Raw genomic sequence first — 12,346 nt, 5'->3', positions numbered from 1 at the left:
AACGCCATCTCGCTCTTCCAAACCTCAATTACCTGACAGTCTTCAAATCTCCATGTCAAAATCTACCTCATTGTTTTCCAGAACTTCCTCAAATGAACAGCTGCTATCCCATTACCAAGTTCTTTTTCCTATATTTATAGGCTATTAGGTTCAATCCTAACCCTGAAAAAAAAAAGTTATTTCTTGAGGAGAAAAAAAAAACTAGCATGAGGCACGGTCACATAATTAGGCTACATTTAGTGTATTTGACTAATCATACCATGGGGGTAAAATAAAATGTAAAACCACCAACCCTCCGCCACCCTCTGCATGTGGGGACACACACACACACACACCCTCCCATCAAGAAACACTACAGCTGGGCGCCTGGGTGGCTCAGTGGGTTAAGCCTCTGTCTTCGGCTCAGGTCATGATCCCGGGGTCCTGGGATCGCGTCCGGCATCAGGCTCTCTGCTCAGCGGGGAGCCTGCTTCCTCCTCTCTCTCTGCCTGCCTCTCTGCCTACTTGTGATCTCTCTCTCTCTATTTCAAATAAATAAATAAAATCTTTAAAAAAAAAAAAAAAAGAAACACTACAGCTTCCAAAGCCTGTAGCCTCTGGGACCTAAATTATTCCTTAACAGCTGGCCTCAAGTATTATTTTCTGTTTGGGGACGTATCTAATCCTAACGTTCTCTCAAACTAAATAATCGCCATTTATTTCTCACAATACATGGCACTGCCGTATGGAAGTACAGGAACTTTACTTATCCCCCTCAGTGGCCCTGGTGAATGCTCAGGGTTTCTTTAACCCCTTTTCAAGAGAACACCATCGGAGGATCAAAGGCTAATCACTAACTTTGTGATTCATTTTTTTAAATTCATGGGTTCATTTATAACCCACCCCACTTCCAAAAAAGCAGCGAAGGAGTCAGTCTCAACAAGTAACACAGATCACACGGAACCCTCATGTCACCATCTGCAACCTCATCTCTCATAAACACACCTGAACTGAGGTTCTGCCTCGTCCAAAGACTCAGTTTCACCACCTGCAGCAAAACGCCTCGATGCATAGCCAAGAGCGATTCCCACTCTTCCTTTTACGAACACTTCCTCGCCACTCAGAAACCCTCAGATCCTAGGGCTACGCGTACTTTCAGAAGCGAAACGCTGGAAGTGACCCACGGACTCCGCAGTGCCGTCCCAAACTTCCTAAGATAGAAAGTGGAAAAAACGCACCCAAAACAGAGCTCGACAGCTGTCCCTGGCCGTGCAACAGCAGAAGGGCTCTGACCACCTCATTCACAAGTGAGCAAAAGGCAAATAATTTGAAACCTTTATTTTAACGTCACTGTCAACCTCCTTTGTCATCCAACCGTCTTTGCCAGCTTGCTAAAAGCAGCCGTACAGGAAGCCAGAAGGGACCAAGAGAAAATAAAACACACTGGCCAGAGGACAGCTTGGTGGCATCAGAGCTACTGCGTTGGGTCTGCTATTAATGAGAGTCACTCAGCGACACTCAGCTCACGGTGGGGCTGCTAACAATCAATGAAAGAACGGGCACCAGGCAGGACAGGGGAGCAGGAGACGTGCCGGACTAGTCGTCACTACTTACACGCCCCCTCCCCTCCCCTTAGCGCCCACTTACGCAGCATCCTCCACTCCAACCCCAAACTTCTGTGCCCGACCGCCCAGCACCAGCCCACTCACCCTAGACACCAAGTTCCAAGATCTGGAAGGGTCCCTGGAGACCTTTCCTGGCATTCCCCAGACTGGATTACGGATTACCACACCAAGAACAGGAGTGCCCTGTGGTCCAATAAGTTTAGGAATAAGGCACATAGCACTGCCTTCTCTGATATTCAAAATTCACGTCTGCATAATAAAAAGACTTTTAATTCTGGCAGAACAAGACACCCATTTAATTTTGTCTTCCCCCTCAAGTTCCAAAACTACTTGAGGACAGATCACATTTTTGTGATCTGGAACACAACTTAGGAACATCCAGCAGAGCTAGCTAGCTTCCCTTCCATCTTGAGCACCTTTGTTCTAAAATTAGTCTACACCTCTCAACAAAGGGATGAAGAAAATTGCGCTTTTAGAAAGTCATCTCCCCAAGTTGTCAACTAGCTCGGAGGGCCAAGCCTGGAACATGGGTCTGCACAGGTGTCCGCGTACACAATTCTGTTAACTCATTTCTACCAGCCCTCCCTTGCCCCCAAGCCCTGATCAGTTAGTTAGCACCTTCTCAACCCTCACGGTTCTGTGCTCCCTCCGGATCCCCCCCCGCGCCCCGTCTATCCAAACCTCTTCAACGTCCGAGGCCCCCCCTTCACTCAGAAGCCCTCCCAAGCGCTCCACGGATCTCACTACTCCTTCTCTGAAGGCTCCCTGCACTTACTAGACATTCGAGCTCCTGCTCCAAAATCATTTAATAGGCGCTGGACTTACTTTACCAACTACACACGCCTTCAAGATGCCACATAATTTTAGGTTTCTTTCCACTCTGTCTAGGCACTCCACAAACATGTGCTGATACAAAGAAGGTGACCAGTGTTTTTTAAACAAGCGAAAGTGAGATTCGACCCCAGTAAATGACGGTACGCCCAGCTTCTCCATGCTGCCCGACGTGCAGGTAAGCCCTGGAACAACTGGGAAATAAAGACCACACGGAAGTCTCGGTCCGATCCTCCAAACACCAGAAAGAAGTCTTCCTTCATTTCCACAAGCCTGCAAAGCTCCAACTGGCTTCCTGTCTACTACTCCCACCAACTCGATCTCTGCTTCCCTCGGGCCCTCTAACAGAGGAGGCTACCCTTAAAACCCAGCGCGGAACAGGAAGGGGAAATGACGGATTCGCAAAGTGAAATTTTCAGCCATGGTGTTCCTGTGTCTTCCTCATCAAGACTACGCAGAAAGGCACTCAAATGAGAACAGAAAGGCAGTATTATCTGGCACATCAGGGTACAAACAGTAATAGAACCCTAAGATTCCCATTTATACTTCACTGGCTGGAAGGCATTAAAAAAAAAAAAAAAAAACGAGGCCCACGGTCTCTGGGGACACTCGCTCTCGTCCTACCATTCAAAGCATATTCAAACAAACAGTATCTTAGCCAAACGGTAAATGTGCTTCTCAAACGCGTAATGAAAAGAACACCACGTTCAACTTTAGCCTCCTCACCTACCCTCTCATCCCTCTCCTGAGACTCTTCACAATCATCTACTTGAACTTCAGGGCACAATTACTTGAGACAAGTGTCCCTGCAGAATATGAAACTACCTCAGCCAGTTTCCCTGCCTCTAAAGCGTGGGACTTCTCCAACCACTCCTCCAGCTTTGATCATCTTAAATAAAAACCAAACGATACTGAAAATAATCAACTTAAAAAGGCAGGTTCTCGCTGGGCAAGGTTCTTGCTTTTACCGCAATGTTAGTGGAACCACAGTTTTTATCAGCCCACATCACCACGACCTAGGAGCCCCTTCTTGAAAAGGGGAGTCAAAAGCAGCAACTTGGGACAAAATCATGGGGTCCAACAATGAGTCCATTAACACTCTAAGTGCACACCTCCAGAGTCTGCCAGCTACTGCTCCGAACCAGCACAGGCCACAAACCCAGCTGTGCAGGCCAAGACTTCTGGTTTCTTATCACAGCACACGAGCAGCAGCCTTGAGGACGCGGGGTGACGACTGACTTCCTTTCTCAACACAAGGCACAAGAACACATCAGGTACTTAGGGTAACTCTTGGCATCTATCATAATTCCTAACATTTATAAGCACTCCATTAACATAGATTTCTGTCCACGTTCACAGTTTACTTGCCCATTTCCCAATAAATCCTCCTATTTCGTGGATAGTTTAGCAAATCTGGACCACCGACAACAGCGAGACACCAGAGGGTCTCATGATCACTACACACATGTCTGCCCATCCAACAGGGGCGCGGAGGTCATTAGCAGCACACAGACCCAACTTTTCCCAGCAAACCAGACATATAGGATGATTTTTTATTCCCCACAGTGTGTTTTTTAATCTGAAAAGTTTACTTATATCGTTCCTAAAAAGCCAGGCCTCTTCAATGTGAGCACTGACAGGACGGCTGAGATTATCGAGGGGCTGCTGTTAATTTATTTAGGTGTGATCACGGTACTGTTGAGTTTCTGGTGGGTTTGCTTTGTGAGCCATTGCCATTTAGAGATACATATAGAAATATTCACTTATTTCTCATATCCCGTCTGGGAGGGGGGAGCCGGTGGGATACGGATGAAACAAGAGGAGACAGGAGCTGGCAGCTGCTGACCCTGCGTGGTGGGAATTTCAGAGTTTATTAAACCGCTCTCTCTACTTTTGTGTGTGTTTAAAATTTTCTGTGAAGTTTTAAGGAAACTTTTTTAAAAAAGTTAGACCTTTTAGGCCTACATACAGATACGCAGGTGATATTTAAATATGAAGGTAGCACAGCATTCCGCTAACCAAAGTAACCTGGGTTTTGAATCTGGAAAAAGTAGCAGACAAAATAACCACAGCAGGGAAAGGAATGTTATTAACGCTACACTCTGAACGTGTTCTTTTCTAAAAATTAAATGTTTTTTTTTTAAACCCCCCAAAAGCCAGAATGGGCACAATTTGTCTCAAAAGCTAAATGGACAGATGTGTCCCTCTCAACCCCAGTCAAATATCTACTTATCAAAAGTAGAAACAATAAAAAACCAACTGCGTAAGTCATCATCCACCTCTACTTGGCCTTCCAAGTGTTCCCGGGAAAACTGCGGGCTCCTCTTACTCACCGCGAGGGGCCCCATGGCCGCCCAGAAGCACCAGGCAGAAAGCAGAACCACTTGTACCCAGCTCTGCAACAGAACGCCCTAAACCGACCACAGACTAGGCAGCATGTCCTATCAGGACACATGCTGCCATTTCCAGTCCTGCCTCAAAGGGAGAAAGAGAAACAGAGAGACAGAGAGGGAGAGAGACAGGTCCCGCCGGACGGCACCCTGCACCCTGGCCAAGTTAAAGCCACAGTCAGATTTATCCTAGTAAGTGGTGAGCCTCAACATTCAAAGTATTCGCGGAAGATCCATTTCAGCCAGTAAATCCCGGGTTGCAGAACCCACGGGCGACGGATGGCACCGCTGACATCAGAACCCACGGCCCGCAGTGCCACCAGCGCCAACCTCCCTTCCTGCCCAGCCACGGGCCATCCACGGCCACCCCCACCCGCAGCCCCACCAAGAAGCAGTTCCCCCAGAGAAGGACAGCCCTGACTCTCTTGTAAACAGAACTTCCACCCGACCCGCACAGGGCCGGCGACCCCGCGGGCTCCCCGGGCGCTTCCAGCCTGAGACGCGAGCTGTCAGGGACAAAGCTCGCGGGCCACCGGCTCCCACGACCCCGTAGCGACGGCCCGAAACCCCGGGGAAAGGGAAAAGTTTCCTTCCGGAACCTCCGACCGGCACGTCGGGTGCCCCGACGGCTGGAACCCAGTCCGGTGTGGGTTCGGTGCCCAGCAAGGGGGACGAAGTGGGCGGCATCTGCCCGCCTGCTGTGGGCCTGCCGGGGCGGGGGGCGGGGCGGGGCGGGGACGGGGCGGGGGGCTGCGTCCGCGGAGGCCAGGGACGGGGGCCACGGACGGAGGCCAGGGACGGAGGCCAGCCGCGGCCCGCCAGCTCAGTCGGGTCGGCCCGGGTCCCCGGACGGCCGGGCGCGGGGCCGGCAGGACAATGTGCTTCGGAGATGCACGCGCAGGTGCCCGAGGAATAAAGACACACGCGCACACACGCGCACACACACGCGCACACACAAAGCCAATCAGGAAAAGAAGAAAGGGAAACACAAAAAAAGGAGAGGGGCAGGGGCCCTTGGGCGGCGAGCCCTCCGACGGCGGCCCGGCTTCCTGCTCCCTCCCCGCCCTCCCTGCCGTACCTCCTTCTGTCCTTTCCCCAAACTGCTGTGTACACACGCGCGCACACGCACACGCACACACACACACGCGCGCGGGCCTGTGTCTCGAGGACTCGGCCGTTAACCCGTTCGGCGACGAGCCCCCACGGAACGCAGGGACGTTCCGGCCGCCTCGCCCCTCCCCCTCCTGTCGCCCAGCCCAGAGAAAACGCCCCCTTGCCCAGCTTCACCGAAAAGGAGGAAAAAAAAAAAAAAAAGGAGCAGGGGAGGGGGCGGCCAAGGAGCCCCCAACCCCATCCGGGCCCAGCCCCGGGGCCGCCGGAGCAGGGAAGGGGCGAGCGGGCGGCCGCGCGCTGGGACGACGGGCTCGCGGAGAGCCCACCCCGAGCCGGGCACCGGCGCCCCGAAGCCGGCCGCAGACGGCCCCGGCCGCGGAGCCATGACTGGGGAGCGCGAGGAGGCAGGCGCAGGGGCCGAGCCCTCCGCCGAGGGGGCGCATTGTTGTGCCGCCCGGACCCCGGGCCGCCGCGGAGGGGCGCGGGCGGAAGGCGGGCGAGGACCGGCGACCGGGCGCCCCGGCTCGGCTCGCGCTTCCCTCCCGCGCCCCCGCCCCCCACCCTGAGCCCTCGGCCCAGACAGACAGACGGACGGACGGACGGAGCGCGGCGGGGGCGCGGGCGGCGGGGCCGGGCGCCGCCGAGGGGTCGCGCATAAAGGCGGCCCGCGGGGGCGGGGGTCCCCTTACCTCCAGCGCTTCAAAAGTGACAAAGCTGGTCATGGCAAATCCATCGATGATGTCCTCCTCGGCCGACGTGGACTCGCGGCGCTTCCTCCGCGGGGGCCGCGGCCGGGACGGGGCGGAGGACGGGGGCTTCCCATTGTCTTCCTTGTCGGAGCCCGACGACGAGGCGAGCGAGGGCGCCCGGGTCCGGCCCGCCCCGCCGCCGCCCGCCGCGCCGGCCCCCAGCCCGCCCCGGGAGCGCCTCTCCCGGTCTCGCTGCGACCGCGACCGCCGCTTCTTGCGGAGTCCATGGCCCCGCGCCGGGCCCTCCATGGCTCCGCCGCGCCGGGGAGCCCCGCGCTCGCCGCCCGCGCGCCACAGGCTCCGGCCGCGGCCGCCCAGCAAAGCGGACCCCGAGCCCTGCCTCGCCCGCCGCGGCGTCCCTCCGCCCCGAGCCGGGCGCGGGGGCGACGGCGGCCGAAAGACGGCGGCGAGGGGAAGAGAGCGAGGAGAAAGGGAAGGGGGAAGGGGCGGGGAGAGGGAGGGGGCAGGCGGGCGAGGGCGAGCGGCGAGCAGCCCGCGTGCGGGGCTCCCCGCGGCCGCGCGGGTCGGAGACGCCCGCCCGCCGCCGAGCGAAGTAATGGCCGCACGCGCGGGGCTGCTCCGGAGGCGGAAAAATAACTCCCGGGCGGGCGATAAATCAGGGTCGCGGGACGCTCGGAGCGGGGGCCCTGCCCGCGGCCATGCCCCGCCGCGCGCCCGCCCCCGGGGCACGCCGGCCCCCCGCCCCGACAGCGCGGCCCGAAGGTCGCGGGAAAGTGGGGGCCGCGAACTTCCCCCGCCCCCCCCGGCCGGGAGCGCCCCCGCCGCCGCCGCCGCCGCCGCGCCGCGAACTCAGTCCCGGGCCCCGGACCTTCAGGGGACGCGGCCGCGGGAGGCCCCGGCTCGCGAGCGCCCGCGGAGGGACCAGACCCCCCGGGGAGGGCACATAACAGGGGAGCGGGCGGCGGGGGCGGGCGACCGCGGAGGGGTGGGGGAGGAGGGCGGCGGGTGCGGGTGCGGGGCAGCAGCGGGGCTCGCCGCTCGGTCCGGGGGGAGGCGCGAGCCGCGGGGGCGGCCCCCGGCGCGGCCCCCCGCCCCCCGCCCCTCAGGAAAATCCGGCCCCGGCCCCGCGGACCCGGTCGCCCGAGCTCGGAGGAGGGAGGGGGCGAGTCCGCCGACGAGCAGAGCAGAAAGGAAGCCCCGGCGGGAGGGACCCCGGGGCGCCGCCGCCCGCCGCCGCCGCCGCCGCCGCTCTGCGCCCAGCCCCAGGGCAAGCGCGGCCAGAAGCGCCGGGGACGCCGCTCGCGCCGCCGCCGCTAGCGCTGCCGCCGCCGCCGCCGCGAGAGCCCCGAGCCGGAGGGTGCGCGGCGTGTCCCCGGGCGGCTGCAGCGGGAGCCCGGGCACGGCCCCATCCTCCGCCCGCCCGCCTCGCTCAGCGCCCGCTCCTCCCCCTCCGCGGCCGGCCCACCGCCGCCGCCGCCGCCTCAGCCCAGCCCCGCGCCCGCCCGCCCGCCCGCACGCGCGCGCGCACGCGCCCCCGCCCTCCCCGCGCCTCGCTCGGCGCGCGCTCCCGCCCCCGCGGCCCCGGCCGGCTGGATCACGTGGCCCGCCGGGCTCCCTCCGCCCCCGCCCCCTCCCCAGTTGTAGAGTGTGTAGAAAGCAAAAGGCTGGGGGCTGGCCGCGCTCGCGGGCCCGGGGCATGCGCGCTGGGGCGGCCGGGCCTGCGCACTGGGGGCGGAGGGGAGCGGGGAGTGGGGACCGCCGGGGGCGGGGGGCGGGGGCGTGGAGGGGCCGCGCGCGTGGGGACGGCTGCGGCCTCGCGGGCTGGGCGCGCGGGGGGGTGGAGGCCGCGGAGATGGCCCGGCCGGCTGCCGCGGGGGCGCGTGCGGGCCCCTGTCCCCGGCCCGCTCCGCGCCCCCGCAGCCGCCTCGGGACACTTGTCCCTCGACCCCTCGCGCCAGCGCCGCCGGGGACGCGGGGCCGCCCGCGCGGAGGCTCCCGGAGTGTGCGTCCCGGCCCGATGGGGGCGGCGCCGAGGGACTTCGGAGCGGGCACCCGCGGGGGCTTCCCGGGAGGGGGACGCGGCCGCGGGCGACGGAGAGGGGCGCGGGTGCCCGAGGGCGGGCCTCGGCCCCGCTGGGGGACTCGGAGAGGCCCCGCGGCCGGACTTGCAAACTTTTCTCCCACGTGGTGGCCCGACGCGTGACCGGGTGACCCCGCACCGGGTGACCTCTGGGCGCTGCACGCCTTCCAGCGGGGCGCCGGGACGCGCCGGCGGCTTCGGGGCGGGAGGGGCAGCGCCGTGCGCCCCGGGCCGAACTTGAACTCGCCCGGCGGCCGGGGGCAGGGGGCGGGGCCGAGGGGCCGGGACCGCCCCCCGGGAGACCCGCCCCGCGCGCCCCTGCGGCCGCCGGCTTCCTCTGCGGGGGCCGGGGCGGAGGTCCCTCTGTTCCCGGCGCTGCCCCCGCTGCTCGTGGACTGTCGCGCCCAGAGTGGACCCGCGAGACCGGCCGCTCGGGGTGCGAGAGCTGCGCGGCTTTCGGGGCCCCGGACCGACCCGTGCCACGCGAAAGGCGCCCACAGCCCTTTCTCCGCGGCCTCGCAGCTGCCCGCCCCACCCGGGATCCGGCGCAGCGGTGCTGGGGCGCGTCGCCCCGCACCCCAGGAGCTGCCCCCGCGAAGGAAGACGAGGGAACGAGCGGACCCGGTGCAGCTGCTCGCGGGGGCCGGTCCCGGACTGGACGCTCTGTACATCGTGCCGCCTCTTGACTCAGTTTCCCCGTTTTATGGGGACTGCCGGACGGAGATGGAAAAGAAAGGGGCGCGACACCCCTGCGTACCCAGGCCTGGGTGATTCCCTAATTCAGTTCTTCACTTAACAATGACTAGGGCCTGCTGGGGGCCAGGCACAGTTCTCGGCGCTGGGGACCCGGCCGGACCCAAAACGGAGAAGGTCCTCCTTGGATCTGGGGTTGAGGCAGGCAGGTCTCCCCCTGCCTGCGCTCTGTGGCCCTGTGATGGTCATTCCCTTAAATCCCACTCCAGCACCCCCTTTTCTGGATGTTTGTGACATCAGAGGTGGGGGGTGGGCAGGAGGGGTGGATGGTGGGAACGAAGCTCCCGGAGCAGAGGGAGCAACCACCGCACTGTGAAGAAGCTGGGCTTCCTGCCTTCCCGGGAACCGACCATTTGACCTTAGGCAAGACTCTTAAATGACTCGTTTGCTCATCTGGAAATCAGATAGTTTCGATTCAATGTTCAAAAAGTTCCCTTTCAGGTCTACCACGGGCCTTCTCAAAGGATATCTTTTCGAGTAAATGGTGTGCTTTACTTCTCCGGAAGAGTGACCCATATATGGGATCGTAATCAATTTATTAAGAACATGGTGCCACCTTCCAAAGCTACCTACTGAGCGGGCGGCCCCCGCAGCAGTTCGCGGACACTGCGCCGCTGGACAGACTGGAACTTGCCTGTTAATCTCTAGGACGCTGTCCCAGCAGCTGCTGAAATCCACGCTAAGTTTATCAAGTTCAGGGCTACCCCAAAAACGGAAGTTCTTTGTCATTGAAAGGAAGGACAGCGGTTCATTTTTAGGGTTTATAGGAAAGTGAAAGATGTTTTAAGTACTGATAAGTTTCAGTGAAAACTAAGATCTAACTTCCGGTTACAGTCACTTTTCACAACTTTAGGGGCTGGGTTGAGGAAGGTGTGAAATTGGCAAATATAATAAAAAGTATAATATTAGTGACTTTCCAGAGTAGCCCTTGGCAATGCTGTCTTTAAAGAGTAATGTCTGGTAGGGGGAAAAAAAAAATGGATGGTAATGCACTGCGTCCAAGAACCTTGCCTCTGGCAAGAGTAATTTGCAAATGCATTTTGGGATAATGTTTAAATGATTTTTTTTTTTTCAGGGTCCAAGTGCAATGCTCATTGGAATTGGTAATGCCTTTTGGGTCAGAGTTTCAATTTTCTCCCATCAGAGAATTAAAATTGTTTGTGGATGATGTCGCCCATATCTGTTTCTAATTCTCCATGTCGTCTATGTTGTAAGAGCAACAGGATTAATGTTATAATGATGAATAACCACCATATCATAAGCTAAGTACTTACTGTGTGCCAGGTGCTGTTCTAAGTTATAATATCTCATTTAATCCTCATGAATTTTGAGAAAAGTTTTATTATACCTATTTTAGAGTTGAGTAAACTGAGGCTTAAGGAGGTTAAGCAGAGGGGCCCCGGGGTAGCTCAGTTGGTTAAGTGTCAGACTCTTGATTTCAGCTCGGGTCACCGCCTTGGGGTTTTGACATGGTTCCCCACGCCTGACTCTGTGCTGAGCGTAGAGCTGTGCTGAAGATTCTCTCTCTCTCCCCCTCCTCCTCGCCCCTCCCCCTCCATCTGGGTACATGCACGCTCTCTCTCTAAAAGAGAAGAAGAACCAAAACGCCAAGCGTAGGTAGCATGGCTTTTCATGGTGAGCTTCATTTGGCCTGAGTGACTCGGTAACTTGTTCTTTTTGTGGTTATGCTGAACACCTTTGTCACAATGATCCCTCAAGAAACCAAATGCTGGGGCACCTGGGTGGCTCAGTGGGTTAAGCCTCTGCCTTTGGCTCAGGTCATGATCTCAGGGTCCTGGGATCGAGCCCCGCGTCAGGCTCTCTGCTCAGCAGGGAGCCTGCTTCCCCCTCTCTCTCTCTGTCTGCCTCTCTGCCTACTTGTGATCTCTGTCTGTCAAATACATAAATAAAATCTTTTTAAAAAAAGAAAAAAAGAAACCAAATGCTATGTCTAGGGTAGAACTACTTTGGAAAACGGGCAATATCTACTCAAGTTAAACATAGGAACACTCCATGACCCACCACGTCCATTCCTAGGAATATACCAACATCAAATGTGTATCAAAAGATATCTATTGGCAGTAAAATGGGGCAGTGATTGGTGATACATTCATGTAATGAAATACAGTACATCGCTGAGAGTGACCAGTCTACTTCCAAATGCGGTAACCTATGTGAATCTCTTCAATATGACACTGAGAAGCAAGACACTCAGAGCATGTGTTGTCGAAAACCGGCAAAACTCCTTTTTGCTCTCAGAAATCAGGACAGGGGTTACCTTGAAAGGGCCTAATGCCTGGGAGGGGGCATCAGGAGGGCTTCTGAGGAGTTGATCTTGTTCTGTTTCTTGGGGTGGTGCTGGTTAAACCTGGGTGTTTGGTTTGTGACAGTTCACCAAGCTGTGGCATTATGATGCACATCCTTCTCTGTGTCTTGTGTTTCACAAACGTAACATGCTATGTAGACATGGGGAGGGTCCTGTTCCTATACATGTCAGTATTTATAGAATACTTATTTTCTCATGGATCAGTGACGCTGTCCAAGGGCTCCTCAGCCGTAGAACGGTTAAATAAGCTACCGTGTATTCACACAGCACCACAGTGTGAATGCATGATGGGGTACTGTATAGTCAACCCAAATAAAGCATAGCATATGATGAGATTTCTTACCACGCAGAATGAAAGATAAAGCTTAAACTTGAAATGGGCAGTTTGAATGAGCTCATAATTCGTATCAGCAAAAGCTTGGGTGAATTCTTTGCCGAAAGACTGTTGTTGCTGATAAAGAGTAAAGCTAAGGAAATAATTCCTTAAGAGGTTGCTTGCTTAGTAGGAAAGACACTCAGGTGGTTCTGGAAAACACAAA

At 57.7% G+C, this 12,346-nt stretch overlaps 1 protein-coding gene across 7 annotated transcripts in view; it reads right to left on the bottom strand.

Annotated features, from left to right (window-relative positions):
- AUTS2 (activator of transcription and developmental regulator AUTS2) overlaps positions 1-8,088 on the bottom strand; it is a 1,064,271-nt gene extending 1,056,183 nt beyond the window's left edge. For 4 of the 7 annotated variants that reach the window (XM_082714252.1, XM_082714257.1, XM_082714255.1 and 1 more), the window contains exon 1: positions 6,628-8,087. In XM_082714252.1, the coding sequence (XP_082570378.1) occupies positions 6,628-6,936 (309 nt within the window). In that variant the 5' untranslated portion in view covers positions 6,937-8,087. Of the gene's footprint in view, positions 1-6,627 lie in introns of all 7 variants that reach the window. The other 3 variants (XM_082714254.1, XM_082714258.1, XM_082714253.1) reach the window with 2 other exon arrangements.
- Positions 8,089-12,346: the final 4,258 nt, after the last annotated feature.

The sequence above is a fragment of the Mustela nivalis genome (genome assembly GCF_964662115.1).
Source record: "Mustela nivalis genome assembly, chromosome: 19".
NCBI classification, from domain to species: Eukaryota; Metazoa; Chordata; class Mammalia; order Carnivora; family Mustelidae; genus Mustela; species Mustela nivalis.
Note: the sequence above shows the minus strand (reverse complement) of the source record. Positions and strands in the feature narration are given on the sequence as shown.